This window comes from Homarus americanus, unplaced genomic scaffold (genome assembly GCF_018991925.1).
Source record: "Homarus americanus isolate GMGI-L3 unplaced genomic scaffold, GMGI_Hamer_2.0 scaffold26351, whole genome shotgun sequence".
Lineage (NCBI taxonomy): Eukaryota > Metazoa > Arthropoda > Malacostraca > Decapoda > Nephropidae > Homarus > Homarus americanus.
The window spans coordinates 6,545,835-6,571,826 of record NW_024724368.1 but is presented as its reverse complement, the minus strand read 5'-3'; the positions used below and the strand labels follow the sequence as shown (position 1 = coordinate 6,571,826).

Below are 25,992 nucleotides of genomic sequence, written 5' to 3'. Positions count from 1 at the left end.
GTACTGTATCTACATCACTCTGGCCGCTTTCTATTAAACAAACCAGCTTAATCACGCTGTTCAAGATGACATAAACAATAATTTATTAACGTAAAATCTACCCTATACCCGATGATAGAAGCAGTAACCAGTATTAATGTAGCCAAGTTTGCAGTGGTCTAGTTTCTGGGTATTCTTAGCTGGAGGTGATGTGGTAGCACCGTGATCTCTCTTTTAATTGTTTATGAAGAAACCTAAGGAGTCAGTTGCATAAGGAGTGTTTGTGGTGGTTTAGTTGTCCTGGTGGCGAGAGCTGCTTCCTTGGGGCAAATGTCTTGCAGTGAAAGTCTTATTTGAAGTTATCCTCGTGCGATAGTTAATGATACAGTTGTCCTAATGGAAAAAGTTATAGTAGAGCAGTAATCTAACTGAAAGTTGTCCTAGACACGGTTGTTCGAGAGGGAAACTAGATGGAAGCTGTCCTAGGGTCAGTTAGCCAAGATGGGTGCTTGTATAGGTAGTAAAACCCGGGGGTTAGTTGGCTAGGTGGTAGTTGTTTAGGTTTAGACGGCAGTTATCAGTGGGTAGTTATCCAATGATCATCTCAATCACACCTTGCTTAATTAATACACTTTGCATGAGTAAATAATAATAGTAAATCAATGAATAAACGCAAAGTGCAAATTATATATATATATATATATATATATATAATTAGCCGTGTGTATGAAGAATAAAAATAAAAAATTACATTTATTATAATATAAATCCCATAAATAATTACTAGCTTAGTATACAAATCTGCCATAACAATAGATTATGTGCTAGTTACAAATAAATTTACGTAAATTATTTGAATAATGGAACTTAGTGGGCTTTCAATCGGGTACAAAATAGTAGTCCTCACAAACACAGTTCAAAACATTTTAGTGGAGATAGTCTACCAACCCCTTGTGCACGTGTTTCCTTCTTTGATGAATAAAATCGTCTGACGTTAACTAAAATATTAGTAATAGAGGTGTCCTTTTAATGAAGGGGTTAATAACTATATAAAGCAAGAAATTATATCACACGGTAAAAACTAAGTTTGGTTTCCAATTCGGGGAGTGACAATATTCATTAGATGGCTGATCAGTGGCAGAGAACAAAATTAATAGATTCATAATAAAAAATCGCGTTATCTTCCCTTACATTCGTGAAATGTGTCGGGATTTTTATCACAAACCTTATAGTAGGCGTTCACAGTGCTCCACGAAACAGAAAATTGGTCCAGCAGGGTTTTAAGAATATATGAACTTAAATTCCTACCACGCGTCACTATTTTCTCACTATGAAATCCATCTGCAAATTATTTTTCTACCCAAAAAACCCTATCATAAGTGTTTACAATCTTACTTTTTATATTGTCGCGGTACACATTTCCCAAGACCATTCATTTATTATATATAGTTCTTACAGACGCCGCCAGGTGCTTCACCCTTCACCAATGACCCAGTCTCCAGTTGTTGCTTGATCAGCACGAAAGGGTGAACGTGGTGTGCGCTCATACGATAAAAAGCTACTCTGTATTTACCCAGTGCACAAGAATATAGCTAAGTGATCATTGTGAGTGTGTGTGTATCCGGACAATTGAATTTAGTAATGTTGAGTGACGGTGATGAGAAAAAATAAAACATTCTGCTGCTTCCAGTATTCACCTAGACTACCGTTACAACAGCTTTGTACAAACAGCAGATAAAATAAGGAAAACCTGACATAGCGAGGAACTCGGGAGTAATCTCTTCAGATCCAAAGCTTCAGAAAGGTAAGCCTCCTGTAATGGTTGCATATTCACAAAGGTCAATATATAGTAAAAAAAATTATATTCGAGGTAATAATTGACGACACGTGATATTCATTTCTTGGGCAAATGCTTCGTTTGGTAGATAATTACACCCTTCGGCTTGCTCTACTTTGTCTTTCTCGGTGGTGAAGCGGCATGGCGGGTGTAAACTGAACATACTACAGTATTTTGTAATATCGGTACGAACTGTCTATATCCGTGTAATTGCCGCTTTTTAGCCCGGCCCGTCCCCACACTCTTCACCAGTGTTAACAGCTTGTAAACTATTAAAAGTAACGGCAAAAAGTTTCTCACATTCTTTGCAGAAGAATGTGAAGCATTGTTTATTCGAGAGGGTGCTGTGTTATTCTCAACTGGACAATGAAATACAAAAGTCGTGACGTGAAATTTGGTGAAAACATATGCCGAAGGGCGCTCTTAGCCTGTTGTCGTCAGCTAGTTAGAAGTTTCTATACAGTTTCAATATTTCAACTGCGATAATATTTTTAACGCATCTTCATCACTAGCATGAACTTACAGTATAATGTATTTTTTGACTAAGATAAAACTTAGTATTTTTCAGACGCTAATCACAGGCGTCTCCGGACATTGTACTTAGTATCCAAGAAATGTAGCTGGGGACGAAGGTGCTGACCCCAGGGAAGGCCGGCTGTGCACACTTGTACCCGAACGAGACGATCCCCACCTGCAAAGTCAGTTGCTGTTAAGGACAGGTGCATTGTGAAAATTTGTGTTTGTTCAGGATGCTTACGAAGTCCAGTGATGTTTATGCTTTACAGGAAGTTACATTCCCAAAATATCGGTCTGTACTGCATCATTATCGGCACGTAACTTTTCTTCTTTATAATACTGCTTGTAATGTTAAGTCACACTGGGCATGATGAAGTAATTAATGTGTCTTAAGAAAATGGTACGTATATTCCGGTGTTCTGGATTTGTAAGTGATTTCTGAGGAGACTGAAGACAGGCATCAAGGGACTTTGTAAACATTCTGTAACGGAACTCGACAAACATTTGACATAATTATATAATCAACATCTTCTAACGAGAGATAGATGAAGTCAACGGCTATTAGTGGCAAATACAGTTGTTAAAGAGAGGTAGTTTAATCATCAGGTGGAATAAGTTGGGGTACTCATTCACGCCATCCAAAATTTTGCGATAATTAACGATAGATGAGATGGTGCTGTTACCATGCGGAAATAAATGATCAGAATATTTTGTTATTGTTATACATAGAAACTTAACATAGGTTACTTGAGGTTGTTGGTTGGGTGGATGAGGTTCAGAGATAAGCAGTAGTTGGATACGAAAAAAAAAGTACACACGTACACACACAAGAATGAATACCCCAGTATAGAAATAAATTTGTTTCCGTTAGTAAGGGAGGGAGTGTATTAGGTTATTGGCCATATAAGAAGTGGCTTGTGTTACCTGGTACCAAGTTGTTCCAATTCTGGTCAGGATGGGTCCTCCTGAGTCCCCTTGGCAGGTGTCTACCCCGGGTGCCGCCGTGCACAGCTGCGAAGATTATATTGAAATTGAATTTTGTTGCTGACAGCAGGTAGTTTATTATGCACCCCATACTCATCCTGTGAGCGATAGTGCCAAAAAAAAATTACAGAGAAGAGGTCACAGAGCGCGTTTCATCAGATCCTAGTGGCGTTGAATGTTAGAGAGCATTTCCAGTCCATTGTACATTACAGTACATTGTTTAGTGCGGAATGTGGACACGGTTCTGATATATCCTTTATCTTGCCATCAAAGGTAAAGTGCTGTGCTATTGCACATACACAGTGTGCTTGGACCTATCCCTATTTTTTTTTCACAGTCTAAAACATAGTATTGGAGTGTGTGGCCATATGTCTGGCCGCACACTTTACATTTATTTTGTTCACATAGCCGTGAGGGGCATACTGCCAGAGGTACACACGTTAAATAAAGAAGAAGTGTATGTCCAGAGGTCCAATGAATTTCGATATGATCAATATGACTCGTGTTGTCTCGGTAGGATTGTCAAAATCCTTCGTCCATGGTGTCATATTGTTTCACACAAAGTCATTATGCTCTTTTTTTTTTACCGCTATGTACAACTGCTCCAGATAGTATGTTTATGATTTTGTTAGACATATTACACATGACGAAGAATTTTGACAATCCTACCGAGACAACAGGAGTCGCAGCGTGCGTTTTGAAATTCATCGGAACCATCTGTAATGCTAATTTGGGGATTATGTCTCCTTACTGTACATCCTAACCTTAGTTTAGCGGTTACATCATCTTGTAATCTAATAATCTTGTTACTTGCTCCATATACATAATTTCTTAGTGTTAGAGAGGAAGGAGGGAAAATATAAAGAGAGAGAGAGAGAGAGAGAGAGAGAGAGAGAGTAAAGGACGTAGAAAGGAAGTAGAGAGAAGGGAGATATACCGGTATAGAGGCAGGGTGAGGGGGGGGGGGTGGAATGTTATGAATATACCTGTATAGAGAGAGGGAGAGATAGGAAAGGATGGAGAGAGGAGAGGCGCCTCGGTCACTCAGCATTTGCCACGCCATTAAGGATGGAGGGAAACATATCTAGTTACCATTGAATTTCAGTTTAATTAATGAACAGCTTTGGCAGATGCATTTGTGTCATAAGCGAGCCAGCTAGATGCATAATTAATTTTTAATCGAGAGAGAAATTTAAAAAAACAGTCCTTTGAGAATTTGTGCTCTTGTAATAATTGTAGGTGCTTGAAATTGACAGTCTTTAAGCACGAGTATATTATCGATTTTTTTTCTCACTAAGCTGCGGTAACTTTTGAATAAAGATATTCTTCTCTATGTAATGAGAGACAGACAGCCAGAGTTACTAGACCCATTTAAGTTGACTCACGTGGTCTGCGGTGACGGGGTACTTGTGATTCTTCGAAAGGGTGGAGTAGTTCCTGGCACACTCATGTAGATTGGTCACCACCTGCGTCGCCTCCTTCAGCTTTTTAGAGCTCTTCCCGTCTGTCAACCCGGGGGGAGGGAGTTGATAATATTAAATTGGTCACTACCCACACGGGAAGAATTGCTCTCCAGCCAACACCAGATAGCGAAAAATTATTATTATATACAGACAAGAAGACTTATTGGACAGTTGTATGTAGGAAAAGAATAAAGTAATAAACTGTTATACAAGTGTAAAATATAAGCACGGGATGACTTATGCTGACCACTTAGACGGATTACAAAATATATGGACACGAGTTGAATGAAGACCAATAAACGAGTGATACTATTAATGTAAACGAGAACCAGGAGAACACTGAGGAAGAGAAAAGAACATTAATAACAATGGTCTGTGGAAGACATTATGCAGTCACCAACAAGAGTTTGATCTGAACACACCTCGAAAGATATTAAAAAGGGTAAGGAAATTTAAGGTCACACTACACCTATGATTGATATAATAAAATGCATAGGTATATTCGACATAGACATACGGGATATTATTTTCATTATCAAAGCTACTACTGCGGTACTATCAACACTATAACTATTGGTAATGAGACTCACTGTACATGAGGGTTCCCCAGCCCAGCAACACCACAGAGAAACCTTCGTAGTCCCTAGGAGGAGCCAGACACACAGGCGCCACACCCTCTCCCACCCTTAGCGATTTCTTCATTTTTAACACAGCTACGTCGGCAGTCTGCAGTGAAGATGCCCCAGTGCCTTAGCAAAATGGAGTATATTCTAATTTTGTATTACCGATATCTACTGAAGAAACACAATTGCTTTCTGTACTACAATATATTAAGTGTCGATGGGCGTTAATACATTTAATTAGTAATATAATAGAAGGTAAGACCCTACCCATTGAAGCAGCTAAATACATGACATAGAAAAGTCTTGGAACGTAATGGCTCTTACACGTCCTGACACTCACCAAGAACCTACCTGGGTGTCGGGATCATAGTCTGAGTGAACGAACATTTCCTTGACGAGAACCATCTGTTTTGGGGTGTCTCGTTTTTTGGACAAGTCGTACTCGTAGGCCACCACCCTTATCCTGTCTCCTTTCTGCAGTACCCTGTTGGCGAGACCACACACACACACACCTCTGTCACTATGTTGAAATGCCCTGTAGTTTGAACTTCTCTCCACCTAGTTGTTATATATCATATTTGTATCACTTATGTTACTTGTATATTATTTGTAAATCAAGAGACCCATTCCCCAATTATGTAACTGTATATTTTCAGCCTTCCGGCTGCCATTATCTTTCAATAAACCGTTAATTATTATTATTATTATTATTATTTATTATTAAACAAACCTCCCTCTTGTTCATATATGTCTGCTGTGTTAATTGACTGATGCATTATATAACTGACTTGTGATAAATTAGTTGGTACCATATATACCCGACTTGTAAACTAGGTGACTATACCTGACTTAAAATAACTGACTCCATACCCGACTTGTGCAAAATATTTGACTTTACTGATTTGTAATATAATTAGCTCCTTAGCTACATGACTCCATACCTGACTTGCAATATTAATAGGTTATAGCACACTGTTGGGGCACTGCATATAACATGTAGCTAAATACTAAATACAAAGAAGAATGTTGACTGGATGAAGCCTCGAGTTCTGCTTAACAATTCGGGTCTTTAGTAATAGCTGCTTAACCCCAATCCTTCATCCTTATCCATGAACCCAATGATAATCCCATGACCCCAATCCTTCATCCTTATCCATGAACCCAATGCTAATCTCATGACCCCAATCCTTCATCCTTATCCGTGAACCTATTCCTAAGCCTATGACCCCAGTCCTTCAGCCTTATCCATGAACCTATTCCTAAGCCTATGACCCCAATCCTTCAGCCTTATCCATGATCCCAATTCTCTAAACTCACCCTCTTGAGTTTAGGATTAATGGGCTTTTAGGGTAAGACTCACAAATCGTAGACGCAGTGAGCGGCCGTCATCACATAGCGAGGAGATAGGATGGTTCCTGCGCAGAACAGGTAAGAACCATCCAGGTTAATCCTCAGGTACACCTGCCAGGGCCACTCCCCGATATTCGCATCCTTCCCTCCCTGGATCCTAGTATTCAAGGGTATTCCATTGGTTCCTAGTCCGAGGGAGGAGTAGTTTGGGGGTGGGTTACCGGCCTCCGCGTCTGCCGTGGTGGTACCGCAGCCTGGAGGAAGGGGGGCGGGATGGTCGAGGTTGTTTATGTAGGATGGTTCTGTTTGAAGGTGGTCTTGGGGAGGGTTTGTTGTGGTGGGAGAGATGGACTAAGATAGAGAGAGGGAGAGAGAGAGAGGTAGATGTGGTGATACGGAGGGAGAGAGTGAATTAGAGAGAATGCGAGGAGAGGTTCTTGAGGGGGAGAAAGGGTGTTGATTAACGTTGAGTAAGGGTGTCAAACAGAGAGAGAGAGGGGGGGGGGAGGAGGAGAGGTTCACAGACAAGTATAACGAAACAAGATAAAATCAGTGTCTGTCGAGATCAGATGTGGAAATTGAAATAATGTAGTTTGTCTGATGGAGGAGATAGACTACTTCGATACTGTGGCGACCAAATTAGATGTTTTGTTAAGTGTTGGTTTAATTGTTCACAATAAGACTGAATTTCATCTGAATCTTATGTAAATAATTATACTGCAAATTTTTAATAACTTATTCTGATCCTTTTAAAATTCATGTGACTGTTTTAGTAATCCAAACTGTGTTGTACTCACTGAGGGGACACACCTGCTGGCCCTCGGCGGCGTACCCGGGGCCCTCTGTGGATACACCAGAGTACCATCTGTAAACAAACTTGTCGTGCAGGGAAACGTACATCAAGGTGGTTCCAGTCTTACACACGTCACATTATAAACAGAATGTGTGACTTTGAGACGAAGATGGAGTCATTAGTTTACGAGATAATGTTTTCACAGGAACTGGATATTTTACAAAGTTTTCTAAAGTTCCTCTTTTTTTAGTGAATACTGGTACAAAACTTTACATTGATTCTGATTGAAGAGCATCTCAGAATAGAATGTTGTTGGGAGTTGTTCATCATTGTGTTTCATAGAATTACATATTAAAAGAGTGAAGCTATAAAGTAGGTATTTAATTTTCTGGCTCCCGTAGAAAGTATTATTATTATTGATGCTGTTCTCATTATTTATAATTAATTGTTTATTTGAATAGGTGCTTTTTATTTTTTGTAAGATAAAAGACATTTAATTATGGAAAACAAACCAAATCTCACTAAACCTGATTATCAGATAAATTACCCAAAGTAAGGTTGTTTAATTACGACAATTTATCATTTTTTTTCAAACCTACGTACCAGTATGTAATAAACTTAATCTAGGCTCCAGAGTAAACCATTAATAAACCTCCAAAAACCGTCAGGGTTTAAAATAAAACACTGCCACAATGAAGCCCTTCCACTCTACTGTCTCTAGCTCATGACTCACGTGTTCTTATGATGGAGCAGGTGGCCGGGGTCTCCAGGGAGGTGGTGTTGGTGTTGTCCAAGACCTTGTAGGACAACAGTAGCTCCGTCAGCTCCTTCTGCTGCACATCGATGGCTGTAGTCATGTCGCAGTACCTGGAGGATTTGGGATGCTTGAGTTGGGAGGCCTCGTTAGGATGTTTCACTGTTTTGTTTTGGCAGTTACGTGTGAGTGTATGTGCGTGTGTTAATTAATTTTCAAGTAATTTTTATGATTATGGTGGACACTTATGGATGATGTTTAGGAAAAAATTATTAATATTATTATTATTATTATTATTATTATTATTATTATTATTATTATTATTATTATTATTATTATTGATGTTGTTGTTATCTCCAACTGCAAGATTCACCTTCGAAGTAAAAAATAAATAAAAAATCCGAACATACGGGAGTGTTATTTAATGAGAGCTACATAAATTGGCCACTCACTGCCTTGTGCCGCTATTGGAAGAGAGGTGCAACTGGGCGCGGCTGCAGTCTGACACCAGGACACCACGACACACCACCTTGAAGGCTGACCTCTCTGCTGCCTGTCGGGAAAGGAAAGTTGTGTTTTCAGAGGCACTGGTGATATTGACACACGATTGTCACGCCTTTTGTGTCTATTGTATCCATGACCACTGTATTCTGTGCTACTTTTGTCACCATTGTACTATCCTGACACTGTATCCTCTACATTGTAATAGGCAGTGTTAAAGAACCTCTAGTTGTCTGATGACTTAAGACTTTGACCCTATGTGTAACGTGGCAGGTCTTTCGATTTGGCAGAAATAATATTACAGAGCCCCTTATTGAACTTAAACTGATGTGACAGAACTTACACACCCTTAAATTATTGTCACAGAACTTACATACCCTTAAATTGATGTGACAGAACTTACACACCCTTATACTGTTGCCACAGAACTTACACACCCTTAAATTGATGTCACAGAACTTACACACCCTTATACTGATGTGACAGACCTTACACACCCTTAAATTGATGTCACAGAACTTACACACCCTTATACTGATGTCACAGAACTTACACACCCTTATACTAATGTGCCAGACCTTACACACCCTTAAATTGATGTCACAGAGCTTACACACCCTTATACTGATGTGCCAGACCTTACACACCCTTAAATTGATGTCACAGAGCTTACACACCCTTAAACAGATGTGACAGACCTAACACACTCTTAACTGATGTCACAGAACTTACCCTGAAGATGACATTACAGGATTGACTGCCATCGAGAGCAACATTGTACCTGACTTTCCTAGTGACGGTGTAGGTTTTGCCACAAGCCGCGTCTGGGAAATAAATAATCCTACAAGTTAATATAATTTTACAGGATGATAACGTCGGGTAAACAAGTCTTCACCAAACAGACTATCATGTGTGAGGAGATTACAAGATAACTTGCCTTAATATCAAGAGCGTTTATAGCAAGGTCATCAAGTTTTATCAGGATGGACAATGCGGCTGTAAGATGATGTGATCCGACTCAAATAAGGTAATGTGGTTCTTGTTATGGTGTAGTTGTAGCAAAATAGATAATGTGGTTGTAGCGAGGTAGATAATGTGATTGTTGTAAGATAGATAGATGATGTGGCTGTTGTAAGATAATGTGGTTGTTGGAATATAGATAATGTGATTGTTGCAGGATAAATGTTGTAGCAATATAATGTTGTACAGTGTAATATCTTACTAGGGCTCATGCTGTATTAAACATAGTGCTTAGGTTATTAAAAAGTGGTTCGATTCTAATGTCACAGGAAAATTAGCTGTCTTGTCTTCGTCCTCCCTAGTGACCCTAACATCACCACACTGTAGACTGTTTTAAATCACCTGAAAGAAGGATATGAGCTGTTGTTTTAGTGTGGAGATGAGATTATGAGGGAAAGATAGCCACTTGGATGAAATTGAACTTTTTTCTTTTCACCCTTTTTAGCTTTTTTGAGTAAAACAGCAACTGAGGTGAAGGAGGTTAAAAGAATCTGATATTAGTCTACTCTACATTCTTTTAACTCTCTTGAGAAAAAGGCCAATTATAGTGAAATACAGGGCAAGGTGAAATATTTTGTTTTTGGGGGGGCACTACACTAAATTTTATATAGAAAACGACAGTTAAAGTAAAACAGGGTGCAATAATGTATTTGTAGGACACTCTACCTAGCTTCTTCCTCATTGGTTTACTGCGTTTCACATTCTTTTTAGCGGATGTCACTTGTCTCCCCAAGGTCCTCCACAGCTGAGGCCTTAGCAGCGCCATTTTTTTTGTACGGGGTTCTCTCTCAAGAGTTGGTATGTTTGAGGCTTGTCTGGTAAGAGATCTTTCATCTAGAACTCTTCTCTCAAGAGTTTGTCTGTCACTCACTGGTCTGGCCTTCTGGGCTGTTACTGGTGGGTGTGAGCCAGTCTCGTTGGGTGGCTGACCTACACTCCCGAGGTCTGGCTGCTGGGGAAGAAACCTTTTGATGTAGTACCAGTGTCTTTGCATATGCAAGGACATGAATACGATGCCCACAATTCATACCTGAAGTATTTATTTTAATTCTTGTTGGGTTTTCTTACGGTGCAGAGGAATTCATATCATATTATAAATTTAAATTTAATTGTGAGAAAGTAAAAGTAGGTTTTATCAACATGACATGACTCAAATAACTTTCCTCTGTCTGAGAAAAATATACTAACATAGGTCATCATCTTAAGGTGTTATGAATCGTCAAAACGTACACATAGTAGTTCATTAAATTTCCAGGTGAATATAAGGACTTTTGATATTTTAAAAGTGTATTAAGTTTAACAGTAAAAGCATCAGCTATATTAAAGGGTGCAAATACGGTTAACTCTATCACTTCAACTGAAATTTAAAGTGGAAGTGAAAGAGGATTGTGAAGAGAAAGGGGAGGGGGGAGAATAAGAGAATATATATTTTGATGTAAGAGAATGAATATGAAGTTCGAGATGGACTTAATAAACTGACTTTTGTATTAGTTATGAGAGTAAGCGGCAGATGTATGTGTCAACCTTTAGTGTTTAGTTTTCTACAGTATTTGTAAGAACGGACTTGGGTGGGTGGGGGGGGGGGTTCACTGTTTAAAGACCTTATGGGTGTTGAGACGCGCTAATAATGTTAACAATATTCATAAAATCCAATCAGTGAATACCAATACGTGAGAATTTAATCAGTTGATATTACTGTAATATATAGTATTGATACCATCCCCTGGCTGCCCTACTTTACAACCATCTGCCCTACTGTACTACCATCTGCCCTACTTTATTACCACCTGCCCTACTTTACTATGCCACTTGCCCTACTTTACTACCACCTGCCCTACTTTACTACCATCTGCACTACTTTACTACCATCTGCCCTACTTTACTACCATCTGCACTACTTTACTACCACCTGCCCTACTTTACTACCACCTGTCCTACTTCACTACCACCTGCTGGGACTACCACGTATACAGGTGTCTCTCTATATCCCTCACTTACGCACACACACACACACACACACACACACACACACACACACGGCGTGCTAGATACCATGTGACCTATACGTGGACAACCTAACCTTATTCTGAATTTCTTTACCTTACTAACTCCAGTATCAGGTAATCAGTGTATCTGCTAATTGGCGTATACAGTATATCAGGTGTTAATTGGCCAGGTGTTAGGGGATACGTGATTAGCTGTTCTTATCACGTGACAGATGATAGTTTTCGATGATGATTTGTGATAGTGAAGAGACACTTGTGTGACTAAATAATATTATAGTCATATCGCAACAAGTATGGGAGGTTTAACGTGGTGATTATTAAGGGAAGATTTTGTGGTGTTGGTGTAGTGGTGGTGGTAGTAGTAGTAGTAGTAGTAGTAGTAGTAGTAGTAGTAGTAGTAGTAGTAGTAGTAGTGTTTGTGCGAGAAACAACCGACCATGTGTGGATTACAAGAAGCGAGACCAGTGTCGGAACCCACGTCGCAGGGGGCCGACACAGGTGGCCACAGTGGATATCGCCGGGACCCAACCACCCGATGATATCCGAAATGATAGTAGTGAGTCTACTCAACCCGAAAATGCAGTACTAATAAATGCTGCTCCCTTAGTAGCAGATGTCCACGAGGAGAATGAGAGACAGCCACCTCAGTGGAATGGCATGTCGATGGAAAATGCAGACATATAGGTCAAAGAAACCTATTCAGAAATTGTCAAGTGGTCGCCCACTAACTTATTTAAACCACCCAAGTGTGCGGCCACCAAAGAAATGATTCGGGAGATGACTCGCCTCATGACTGATTACACTCAGGACCGCTTCCTCGCCCCTTTAGCTCTTCAAATACTGGCAATAATACCACATCTATTTTCTCAGAGGACACACACAAAGACTAAGCACAAAGAAAATGTGGCAGCAATGAAGAGAAGATTGGCAATGTGGCAGACTGGGGCCCTTGATGATCTATGTGAAGCAAGAACACTGCAGCAGAGACTAAAAATTACGGGTGACGGAAAGCAAAACACCGATGACGTGGCAAGAAAATTTGGAAATAAAATGCGCGTGGGAAAAGTGTCTCTGGCGGTAAGATCTCTCACAGAGGAATCCTCCGGTGGGGTTATGCCAATAAACAGAGAGACATTAAAACTACTGAAAGAGAAACATCCCCCTGCAAGCGACGAAGAAGGCATCAGGTTCGAGGGTGTCTATACCCCACCAAACGCTGTCCTGTTCGAGAAAATAACAGGAGAGATGGTGTGGAAAAAGGCACTGAAGACTCGAGGAGGAGCTGGCCCTTCAGGTCTGGATGCAAACGGTTGGAGAGTCATCCTCAGCACAAACAAGTTTGGCCCTGTAGCAAGCGATCTCTGCACTGCCATTGCCGCCCTTGCAAGAAAGCTTGCATCCTCTTGCTGCCATCACCTCCAGGCCCTGACGGCCTGCCGCCTTATTCCTCTGGAAAAGAAACCAGGATGTAGGCCTATAGGGGTGGGGGAAGTGCTGAGGCGGATCATCGGAAAATGCATAATGGAGGTGGTAAAGGATGATGTCAGGGCAGCAGCAGGGAACCTACAAGTGTGTGCTGGCCACCAGGCTGGCGGGGAGGCCGCCATTCACGCCATGAGACTGATATTTGAGCAGCGTGATTGTGAGGCCGTTCTCCTGGTGGATGCTTCAAATGCATTCAACATACTTAACCGCAAGGCTGCACTGCACAACATCAAGATCAAGTGTCCAAGCTTTGCAATGTATGTTGAAAATTCGTATAGGAATCCATCAGACCTCTATATAGTAAACAACAAGGCTCTAAGAGGTGATACCATCTTACAGTCGACCGAGGGAACAACACAGGGGGACCCTGTTGCAATGGCAATGTATGCAATTGGCCTATCAGTGCTCCAACAAGAAATAAAATTTGAAACAACTGAGGTCAAACAAGTGGCATATGCTGATGACCTTACAGGAGCAGGAAAAGTGGAGGGCATCAAAAAGTGGTGGGACTTGGTAACATCGCGAGGTCCACAAATAGGGTACCACCCAAACGCCAGCAAGTCCTTCCTCATCGTGAAGCCAGAACATTACGAACGGGCATTGGAGGTTTTTGGCGGAAGTGAGGTCAAAATAAATAAGGACGGCCAAAGACATCTAAGCGCAGTAATTGGCACTGCGGACTTCAAGACCGAGTACATAGCGGGAAAGGTGAATGAGTGGGTTAGTGAAATCCAAGCTCTGTCTGAGATTGCTAACACAGAGCCACATGCTGCCTTTGCTGCATTCACCCATGGAGTCAAGCATCGTTGAAACTACCTGATGCGTACTATCCCTGATATCGGACCCCTCCTCCACCCTCTGGAAGAAGTTATCAGTGTCAATTTCATTCCTAAATTAGTGAAACACCCTGACTTAACCCCAGCAGAAAGAGCACTTCTTGCACTTCCATGAAGACTGGGAGGGCTGGGACTGACAAATCCAGAGGAGATTGCTGCCACTGAACATCAAAATTCACTTAAGCCCACGGCAGCCCTCACGGACCACATAATAGCCCAGAATGCAACAGGGGAAGTGGACACCAATGAAGTAAATAAGATTCGTAGGTCCATTACGACAGATCGACAGCACAGCCAAAATGATAAGTTGCAGCAACTGTTGCTGCAGGTACCAGAAAATTTGAAAAAAAAGGTAGCTATAGCGCAGGAGGTGGGCGCCTCGAACTGGTTAACTACGTTACCGATAAGGGCAAATGGTTTCAGTCTTAATAAACAAGAATTTACAGATGCCATTGCTCTAAGGTACGGTCGGCCAGTAGAAGGTTTGCCCTCCCAATGCGTGTGTGGCTCTTCCTATGATGGCGATCACGCCATGGTGTGCAAGAAGGGGGGGCTTCATATGCATGAGGCATGACGAGGTAAGGGACCTCACAGCAAATATGTTGAAGGAAATCTGCCGGGATGTCATGGTAGAACCGACCCTCCTTCCATTGGATGGTGAGATCTTCCAACACAGGACTTCAAACACATCTAACGAAGCCCGTGTGGACGTCAGTGCTCGAGGATTCTGGACGCGGGGACAGCGAGCTTTCTTCGACATCAGGATTTTTGATCCCATGGCCGCATGTCACCGTAACCTAGCTCTCGATGCTGCACATAGGAGGAACGAGAACGACAAGAGAAGGGCATATGGGGAGAGAATTCAAAACGTTGATCAAGGCAGCTTCACTCCTCTAGTGTTCACAACCTCTGGTGGGATGGGACCAAGTGCAAGATGTTTCTACGCCAGACTCGCGGAGGTGATCTCCGAACAGAAGCAGCAGCCCAGAAGTTATGTTACAGCCTGGATGAGATGTCGACTGTCTTTCTCTCTCCTTCGGTCGGCTTTGCTCTGCCTCAGGGGAACGAGAGCTTCTGCCCCAACTCCGACAACTGCTGCAGATATTGACTATGAGGCTACTGTCACTGAATGCCGCATAGATCTGCGGCTCAACTAATTTAACACAGATAGGATAGCTACTTATGTATTAGGATATTTAATATTAAGGTAATTAAATGGTGGCGAAGGTGTGGCTATTGGGGGAGGCTGGAGGCCATTATTAAAAAAAAAAAAAAAAGCTATAGTATTAGTAGTAGTAGTAGTAGTAGGTGTTTTAGTATCAACAATTCCTGGTAGTAGTAGAAGTTGTAGTAATAGTTTTGATATTGGTAAAAGTAGTTGTAGTTGTATTACTTTTGGGAGTAGTGATGATGTTTGGCCTATTTCTTTCTTCTTTAACGTGGCTACACTTTGTTTCCCTCTTCATGGTGGCTCCAGAGTAATTCTTTCTCTAAAAGTTCTATTTCTTCTATTCATTAAGTGTTATTAGTATTTTAATTCGAGGTGAGAAAGTGTCCATCTTCATTCGTGTTAGACAGAGGATTCAGAAAGTGGTGTTGTAACCTTACCGTTGTGTAGTTTTTATGGATGTCAGGTGTGAGGGTGAGAGGGCTTGGAGTCGTTGATCTAAGTATTTGTGGCGCATCAGAGTTCTGTATCAGGAACCCAGACGTCTTTGCTAGGATCTGTAATACCACCAGCAGGAAGGCCCCTCGCTTCATCTCAGGACACATGTTGGTCAAGGAGTAGGACCTATGGGGAGGGAATACTTATTTAACACATCGATGAGAACTGTTCTTGACGTCCACTTCTGTAGAACACATGCGATTAGTCTTACGTTTTGGAGGGTGAAATAACGTATAAAGCCTTTTGAGCAAGTGCTGAGAACTATACACGTAGAAGGATTGTACCAGGGTGTGTCTTATTGGTGTGGAAAATACTAAAAAGGCGCTGGAGATGCATGGTTGGCGCGTCTAGCATCTGGTGACCAGGAGGTGATAAAATCAGTGTTGCATCGGGAGAAGGATAAACTCAGTATGTATGGTAGTGTGCTTATGGTAGTGTGTTTATTGTAGTGTGTTTAATAATGGGAAATATGGTTCCGTTTAATAATTCTTCTCATTTAATTTTGCCAAAGCCTTAAATCATCTAGTTCGTTTAGCTAATTGATCATCTGAAGAATAGCTCCCCCCAGATTATTACCCCTCACGATTAAGCCACCCTAACGCTAACCTAAGCTGACCCCCAAGTACAGTTAGATTTCAGTCGTCAAGGGAAATAAGATGGGTGAAACTAATCTTAACGTAGTCCTAGTTAATTAATGATGATAAGTTGACTCGTTCTCTGCGACACACTCAACTAACACACACTGTACGGTAGACTGTTTTGAAACCGGGACATACTCCTGCAATACTAATCCTCACAACGTACTGTAAAGCTTGGTACCGGGATCTCCCTGGCTCATATGATAAATATTCCTCGTAGCTAAAGGTATGAAAATGCACTTAACAATTTGAGTCATTCTTAAAAAAATTAATACATTCCCTAAGCACCAATTAGGGGACAACTTTAGGGTAGAGAATCTTTTTTGGGGGTGAGATTGCCAACGTTATATTCGTCTCCTAACTGGTGCTATGTGAACGTAAATAGTTAAGGTAGAGATACTCGGTATAATATCGATGTCATTTTTGCATAACCTTTTAAAAGTCAAACAATTAGATGTATTGTTGCTTTTTCAGCCATGAGGAATTTTGATCGTAAGACACTTTGGGTGAACCTGATTCTTGCACTCTTACCACCTCCTCACTGCCTTCTCTCTCTCTCTCTCTCTCTCTCTCTATAGACTGACTACACTTACCATCGCACCGACATAGTCGTACAGTATTGTTAACCGTTAAGAGGCGTCACTTGTAGTTGATACTATACCGTTGCCTTTACTATATGTATACAGCACATGTAATTGTGTTGATGTGCTTGTATGTTTAATGCATGTATGAACGTTCGTATTTATTTATGCGTGGCGGGTCGTGCTCTGTTGTGTGTGTGTGTGTGGGCGCATGAGAGGTGATGACAAAAACAAGCCACAAATGTATCATAACAGCCGCTGAGGTGTGGAGAGTGCAGCACAATTCTACCCAAGACCACAGTAAATTGGTGCCGTTTAAAAGTGTATGTAATGTACTGAAATAACATAGATGTACTCTGGGGAAATGTCTAAGTAAAAATGTACTCAAGAGAATATATGGTTAACTTCAGGTACTCTTAAAAGAATATATACTTGACAAAAACACATGTACTTTGCAGAAACATAAACATTGAGATGTACTTTTAGAAACTATAACATACAGAGTAGCTTGGTTAGTACAGTGTGTACAGTCAGCAAAAAGAAGTATCTAGACCTCATGACCCGGTGGCATAAAAAAAAAAAATTACTCAATAACTTCATACACGTTGATGTATCGGATGGGTTGGTTACCTCTTGGCCTAAGAAAATCCTTCCTTGCTCAATATGTGGTACAAATGTATCAATCAATACCAGAAACATTCCTGTGCGATGTGTTACTTTAGTGTTGAATAGGAAATTAAAGAGAGTAAAATAAATCGTGAATGTATATTATGTTTCCAAGGATTTTTTTTTTACTTAAATTTATCCTAAGGAATTATTTAATTATTAATTTTATATATATGGTAGCGACAATAGCTGTTAGTAGGATTATTAGCTTGCTTAAGGGAAATAACAAATGCATACATATTGGTGGTCTAGGATTAAAAGATACGAACATTAAGTCGAGGTTTTATTCATTTAATCGAACATGACTTAGTAGTTGCCGCCATATGATTCGTCCATAAGCACCACACAAGATGCTTTGGGTCTCACTGAGGTGGTTCGCGAAACATAATAGGGAGAGTGAACTTTATCATATGCACCAGCTCGTCATTTTTCATCTAATTAATTACTATATCTTATTATGTATTTACACGTATTAAAGGACGTTTTATATTCTACACACAGCCAAGATAAAGTTACATATATAATACATAAAGACGAAATAGATATGGAATACGTTTATAGTCACACTACCATATAAACCCAATAATATCCACTGCTCGTTTTCACCCGATGTTTCAGATTGTTACGCACGGCAGGGGTAGAGACACATTTTATGCTGACTGTACATCGTAAAAATAACAACCTCTCTGTAAGATGACTTTTACGAACCCGACAGATGGTGATATTGTTACGTTAGTAGGGAGAATGGGTAAGTGACCTCTCCCTTCTTCTTCTTCTTCTTCGTACGTGGCAGTAATTATGGAGGTCTGTTACCCTTTTGTTTTTTTTATCCTGTTTATATACGTATGTCTTGTTTACTGTATGTCCACTGCACCTGTCTGGGCGTCCGGAACACCTGCAACAAGTGCTGGTGTGGTGTACGTGCGGCACCATGTCCTGGGGGTCTCGTAATTGGAATGGTTATTATTAACGTTTCGCTGTTTGGGTCTCGTTGATAAAATTCTCGTTGTTTTAAGGCGTCTCGTTGCAAAGTGACCTCGTAGCTTGAGTCTCGTTACTAAGGGGTCCCATTGTTAAGAGGTATCGCTACAAAGAGGTCTCGAATTTGGTGAATCTTTATTTCGAGGTCTCGTTAAGAAATATCTGCTAAAAGTTCTCGTTAGCTGGTTCTCGTTAAGAGGTCTCAGCTGGAGGTGGTTGTGTAAGGGTCGTGTTTCGAGGTAAGGGAAGACTGGTTTGGAGCGTGAACTGGTTTACCTACACTGAACTCTCTCTCGTAGCACACACACACACACACACACACACACACACACACACATTATTCTTGTCTGGTAACTTTAATATAAATTTTATTTTATCTCTGTTTTTACCTCAAATCTACCATCATCAGAGTTACTGGGAGAGAAATATCTTACACCAATAACCTCCTTCCTGTGGTATTCTGTATTTGATTTTTAATATTTGATTATTTACGAAGTTACATTTTTATGCCATGTTGCTTCTGTCCACCCGGAGGTCCTAGTCTTGTGTTGTCTTAACTAAACACCTGACTGATTCTCGACTTACTTCACACACGCCAGTCACATCGTTAACCACAATGGTATTCACATGCAGACTTCACTATTGTATAACCATTGATGAACTTGTACTACCAGTGTCAAGGGCTCCGGTCACTGGATATGGGGAATTTGACGCTGTTCATCTAAGTATCAGCACGAGAGGGGTATAATAAGCCAGTCAGCATTTTGAACCTTAATATTATCACAAAAAAAAAGATTTCGTCATAGTACAGTAGGTTTGAGATGCGTTTAGTTGTTTATATTCATCACTACCCGTCTCATCTCCTGACCTAGTGCTCTACTCTGCCACACCACCACCACCTATTACGAGCACTTCTGTAAGAGTTGGCCTTCAGTCTGAGGGAGTCCTTTTGTCACCTCTCTGGGCCTTATATTACACCGGCTGTCTGGTAACACGTCTACCTTGACAATTGAGAATCAAGGATCCTATAATTAGCGGCTGCCCCAAACTGTAGGATGGTATTTGGGGATCCTGTTGTCTAATGTCGAGAGAGGCGGCGCTGGCAATTTCTCCTCTGTAGTTATCTGACACTGAGACGTTGAGGTTGGTAATGTTGCAGGAACCTCATCTTGCCGAGCGATAGTTTACGGGGCTGGAAAACTTAACTCGAGCAATTGGTGGTTGTAAAATGTATCAACAGGTATCGTCATTAATCGCTTAGTTTTCCAGATTTCAGATTTAATAACATGTATGAAATTACTATGATCTTTAATGTATTATAATCCTTGTGGCATAAAAGTGTTGAGAAAGACAATCATCATCAGATTCTCAGGTTGGTTATAGAGACAGTAGTGGTGAGTAGCTGTGAGGAAACTCGGCGTGTTCGACCTATATGCATTGTAGAGCGGTCACTGGATATGGGGAATTTTACGCTGTTCATTAAGTATCAGCACAAGAGGGGTATGTAAGCCAGTCAGCATTTTTAACCTTAATATTATCACAAAAAAAAATTTCGTCATACTACAGTAGGTTTGAGATGCGTTTAGTTGTTTATATTCAGTTATGTTGATTTGATTTTCAGCGTTGATATTCCCTGTGTTGCGGATCATTACAAGCAGTTGGTATAGATGTCGTACATGAGTTCCAGACAAGACAATAGACAAACGCGGACTGTAGAACGAAAGATCTGATGTGTGTCCAGTATATGACGCAAGATTATTACAGTTCAAAGCGTTTAAGTTTCGTTGTAGATGGAGATGTAAGAATGCATTTACCTGGCTGTGTTGAACTGAGGTCGAAATTTAATGTCCAAAACTGACATGAAAGTTGCACTGAGACAAGATTGACCTTTAGAATCTTTACGAATCCGGACACTGGGTGGTGGTCGTGGTGGTAGAGAGGAAGATCTAAATGGTGCTTCAGCCGCTGGCACAAGCACCACGGGGTAGAGAGCAAGACCGAATGCGTAATCAGGGAGGAGGAAGAGTCACTGTCTCTCAAGGTTACTGAACCAGCTACATACTTGGGTACATCTGGGAGGGAGGACATCCGTTTTGCCACTGTTCCAACCTGTAGCTCCTCTGCCTCCGAGAACTGATGAATCTTTCTGTTTGTTTATTTTCTTAACTTTATTAATCTAAAATTCCATATATTAAAACTGTATTTTGATATATTAAACACACGCGTACGTACAGGGGCTATATGTGTGTGTTACGGTATCATCATCACTGAGAGAGGGTTAGCACGATACATAATGTGGCTGTGTTGTTCATCCTGACACACCTGTGGTTCAGTCAGGTGTGTGTCTGACCAGGGACACTTGGGGACATCCTGAGGACACGCCAGGGATAGTACCGAGACATTCTGTTGTGTTTGTTGTTTTATCAGAGGATGTGAATATATCTCTTGTTTAATGATGTGAAGTAATATATTTGAAGTCTGTTTTTGGCCTGTATACACGTTGGTATGTTGGTGTTTGTACTGTTTAAACCTCTATTCACTTCTTAGTTCTTTTATGGATTGAAGAACAAAGATTTCTATATTAATTTTTTCCTTACCACAGTTCGTAAATCCACTGACCGAGTCTATGTTCTCTTAAACTGTGACTCAAATCAGATCAAAACCAATGTCATCGACCACCTCACAAAGCATAAAATTCAACAGTTCCGTATTCATTTACTCTGTGTCTCGTCTTCCTTATTCAACTTTCTAGTCTTTAGCATTTAAGTCAGTAGTTCGGTGCAGATAGTTCTTGTCATTTCAAGTAAGAAGAATTAGAAAGCTATTTTGTTAAATTTAAAGTGGCAGAAACAATTACTTTACAGAACTCACCATCTCGCCACTTGTCCACTTATGTTAATTTCTTATACCCCACATTGTCCACTTATGGTGATTCTATGGTCAGTGATGTAGCGCTACCGACTTGGAAGGGGCTATTACCAGCCAGGGTTAAGGAGCAGCATACCTGACAGGTTCCTCGGGATGGAAGCGGTGTATCAGGTTGTTTAACATCCTCCGAGTCTAATGGCGTTAGATTGCGTTTAACTTGGTCTTTCGTTGCTATCATCCATACAATTAGCGTGAGGTATCTCCGTCACCAAGTCTTTCCTGCTAACAGAAGTCAAAGTCTGTGTGTCTTATATTTTACCACAACAAAAGTGAAATTGTAATAAAATCATCCTCTTGGTACATTTTAATGAACATTATAACGGGAGAGTAAAGTGACTTAACCAATCTCAAGTTCATAGATGTTAAATATATCGTCAGGTCCAGATCGAAGAGAATGTGGATTTACTCTTTAATATAACCTTCTAGTTTGATGGGAATATTACGTTATTTAGGAATTTATTTATATTTTTTTTCTATTATTGTGATATAATTATATAATTCAAGAGTTAAGAGCAACATACATAATAAATACAACGTCATTTAAACTCTTATTGAAAGTTACACACGTCCAGAGTCGAGAGTACAGGTTATGTAATATTATATATACTGTACCCGTGGAGAGAGTTAGAGTTAAGTATGTGTGTATGTTGTGTGTTCCGACCTTGGTGTGACCAGGCTGTAACACATACATACACTCACCCACTTATTTACCTCTTATCTAGTTCTCTCTAGGAGTACAGTGTATGTAAACTTATGTATCCTGTACTCTCGACCTGAGTATATTCAGTTTTGTATAATTTTTATGTTAATGTTTTGTCTGAATTTTGTGGTAAATTATTTATTATTTTAGCAAGAAGGAAAATAGTTGTCCTCATTGTTTACGGCCTCCTAAAGAATGAGGCCGGGCAGACGTAAACAATGAGGTCAGGCAGACGTAAAGAATGAGGCCGGGCAGACGTAAAGAATGAGGTCAGGCAGACGTAAAGAATGAGGCCGGGCAGACGTAAACAATGAGGTCAGGCACACATATACAATAAGGACCTCATTGTTTACGTTTGCTCGGCCTCATTGTTTATGCTTGCCTGGCCTCATTGTTTGTCTGTCAGGCCTCGATGTTGTTTGAATAATGTTATCTATTGTGCATTCTTGAGCAATTATATTTTTACCTTAGCGATATTTCTGTTTTGTATAAAATGTGGTCAACTGGCCATATACTTTGAATTTCTGCGATTGAAATTGGGTACTTTAGGAGCAGTGTGGATGCTTTAGGAGCAATGTGGATACGTTAGGAGCAATGTGGATACGTTAGGGGCAGTGTGGATGCGTTAGGGGCAATGTGGATATGTTAGGAGCAATGTGGATACGTTAGGGGCAGTGTGGATGCGTTAGGGGCAATGTGGATACAGTACAAAAGGAGACTGTGTGGACATGACTGTACTTTACCTCCATCCACTTCCCCAACTGTTAAGATATCATGGGGCCAAGATACCAGTGTGAAGGGCAAGGAGTGTGTGGCCTTATAACAGTGACACGTTCACCCCACCCACATTAACTACCTGTTGAGCTTAATTTAGGTCACTAGGTGTGTTGTAATCAGTCACTTTGGCCGCTTCTTATTTGTGGTCACGCTCCCCACCTGGATTAATGATGTTAGATCGTCACGCTAGTCATCTGTGGTAACGTAAAGTAACAGTTTGGTTATGTTACGCCAAGTGGCTCAATCACCCTTGTTGGTTATTACTTGCAGGTCCTTAAGCGGAAGTGAGTACCAGACTCAAGACGCTGCTCCGTTAAGAACATAAGAACATAAGAACATAAGAACATAAGAACATAAGAAAGTGGGATACTGCAGGAGGCCGACTGGCCCATACAGGGCAGATCCCTTTCACACCCATCCCAGCACTTCCATGTGCCTATCCAACTTCGTCTTGAAGCTCCCTAGCGTCCCCGATTCTACTATAGCACTCGGTAGCCTATTCCACATAGCCACAACTCTATTACCAAACCAGTGCTTGCCTATATCCTTTCTGAATCGGAATTTATCTAATTTAAAGCCATTTGTTCTAGTTATTTCGTTATTACTGAGCTTCAGCGTGTATACAGCACATTAAATACTGAACCTCCGGGATACACAGGGAGGCAGTGTGGGCTGCTACAGACTCGACCAACTTTACTTCGCCAGCCATAATGTTAGGTACCCATTTACTGCTGGGTAAATTGGGGGTGCCCCGACCACCAACCAGAGACCTTCAAGATAGGAGACGAGCATTTTATCCACTCAGCCACCACACCATAAATCATTAAGGTTTAGGTGTTAAAAAGTAGTTTCTTTCCTCATTTTTATCTCAAGTCAAAGTCTTTTGTCCTCAGTTGGGGGATTTAGGAGAATCTACCGTCCTTCTGTTAGACTCTGTTCAGTTTTTCTCAGAAAGGCTTAGGGAAGAATTTGGAAACTTTGAACCGACTCAACTGGTAAGACGTACAGTAGCTAAGACAACTATCTGTGCAGGTGGGGGTCGATATGCTCCGAAATGTTACGTGTGACCAGTGACAGCCCTCATATACCATTATTTATCGTCCATGGTCTCATATTGTTTCCCACAAAGTATGCACAGATAGTTGTTTTAGCTACTGTACAGCATTTGGCGGTATTTTTGAATGATTCAAATAACCAAAAAGCGTTAAAAATATTACGTTTCAGGAAGTTAATGATAAAATATAATAGGAGTTGGCTGACAGTTTTCTTTACTCTTAAGTGATTCTCGAAAATTGAGGCGTCAATTTTTCAAATCCGTTCCTCTTGTCTACAGCCTCCTTCACCCTCACCGATGTTGTGTTCGTGTCTCTTAACCACGGCCCTCCACGTAACTCCTCTTTTCCTCTCGTAAGTGTTTAATAATAACCAATGAGACAAATTGATGACCGAGCATTCCATAATCACCAGCCTCGTCTCAGACTGATATATCCATCGTTCAGCTATAATGTGATTCACCAGTCTCCTGTTTTCTTTAGTCTGTGGACGTTATTCGCGATGTTCATTCTTTCTTTTAATGTGTTCAGAACTCCCTATCCTGAAGTCTGAACTTGTGCTAATATTTCTCGGTAGCACTTTTTTTTTAATTTTACTCTTGTTTACCGAGTTCCTCTTCGCCAACTTTTTTTCCCAACAACAAGTGAAGTATTAGGTAAGTATTGTGATGGCGCAGAATAGAAAATAAACATTCATCTCTGTGGAATAAAACATCTCCCATATTTACATCATCAGTCACATCTTCAGCACAGCAAACAGATAACCAACACTTACGTTGCTACACACGCTGGTTGACGGTGAGCTGGCTGAAAAAACTGATCCCAATCCCTTTACGGAGAGTTAAGGCATGCAGAGAGAGAGAGAGACGCGGAGCTACACATCCGACCTGCACGTTGTCCTCACCTATACTGGCTCAACAGCTGAAGTTGCTCAGTTGCTTGCTGGGACTCTCCCTGCCCTAAACTGCTCCCCACCTGCCGCACCTCACCCCTCCCCCACCATACTCACATTTTATTTGATCACCATAATTTTTGTCCTGTTTTCTTATATCATGTTCTCATTCTCCCACCAGATCCTAATTTTCACATCAGGGTCCAGGTTTATAAAGATGTATATTCTGCAAACTGAAGATGTAAGAATGCCCGTAATTGTTTAACTTGAACCAGAACACAAATTTAACATCCCAAAATAACATCAAAACTATTACGGAGACATTTTAACTAGGTCCGTTAACTTAACTTCACCTTAAGATTACCCACCCTAGCTTACTTCACCTTAAGATTAACCACCCTAGCTTACTTCACCTTAAGATTAACCTCCCTAGCTTACCTCACCTTAAGATTAACCACCCTAGCTTACCTCACCTTAAGATTAACCTCCCTAGCTTACCTCACCTTAAGATTACCCACCCTAGCTTACTTCACCTTAAGATTAACCACCCTAGCTTACTTCACCTTAAGATTAACCACCCTAGCTTACCTCACCTTAAGATTAACCACCCTAGCTTACCTCACCTTAAGATTAACCACCCTAGCTTACCTCACCTTAAGATTAACCACCCTAGCTTACCTCACCTTAATATTAACCACCCTAGCTTACCTCACCTTAAGATTAACCACCCTAGCTTACCTCACCTTAAGATTAACCACCCTAGCTTACTTCACCATAATATTAACCACCCTAATGCCCATATAACATAACCCTCCCAGATAGCTTTAGGGTGTTGGATCATCTGGTGGATTAACCTGGGGGGTGCTAATCTTCAGGAGAGCCCTTATTTAGACAGGTAAATCCTTCTCACCTGGACAGCAATTCGTTATACCTGTATTTCAAAATACTGTTCTGTATTGTATAG

The 25,992-nt window shown here is 40.8% G+C and overlaps 1 protein-coding gene across 2 annotated transcripts; it reads right to left on the bottom strand.

Annotated features, from left to right (window-relative positions):
• Window positions 1–1,657: 1,657 nt before the first annotated feature.
• On the bottom strand, window positions 1,658–25,029 carry LOC121864296 (CLIP domain-containing serine protease B9-like). Of its 2 annotated transcripts, none has more exons than XM_042363383.1 (13): window positions 24,912–25,029; window positions 15,756–15,939; window positions 10,487–10,772; window positions 9,533–9,624; window positions 8,752–8,852; window positions 8,279–8,412; window positions 7,550–7,594; window positions 6,763–7,006; window positions 5,754–5,886; window positions 5,370–5,505; window positions 4,702–4,820; window positions 3,257–3,343; window positions 1,658–2,507 (listed from the first exon to the last, which is right to left on the bottom strand). In XM_042363383.1, exons 2-13 carry the CDS (start codon window positions 15,918–15,920, stop codon window positions 2,388–2,390), a joined length of 1,662 nt encoding a protein of 553 aa, XP_042219317.1. In that variant the 5' UTR covers window positions 15,921–15,939; window positions 24,912–25,029; the 3' UTR covers window positions 1,658–2,387. The 2 variants fall into 2 exon arrangements, with proteins under 2 accessions (XP_042219317.1, XP_042219318.1); XM_042363384.1 differs by having other exon boundaries at window positions 10,487–10,769.
• Between the last annotated feature and the right edge of the window lie 963 nt (window positions 25,030–25,992).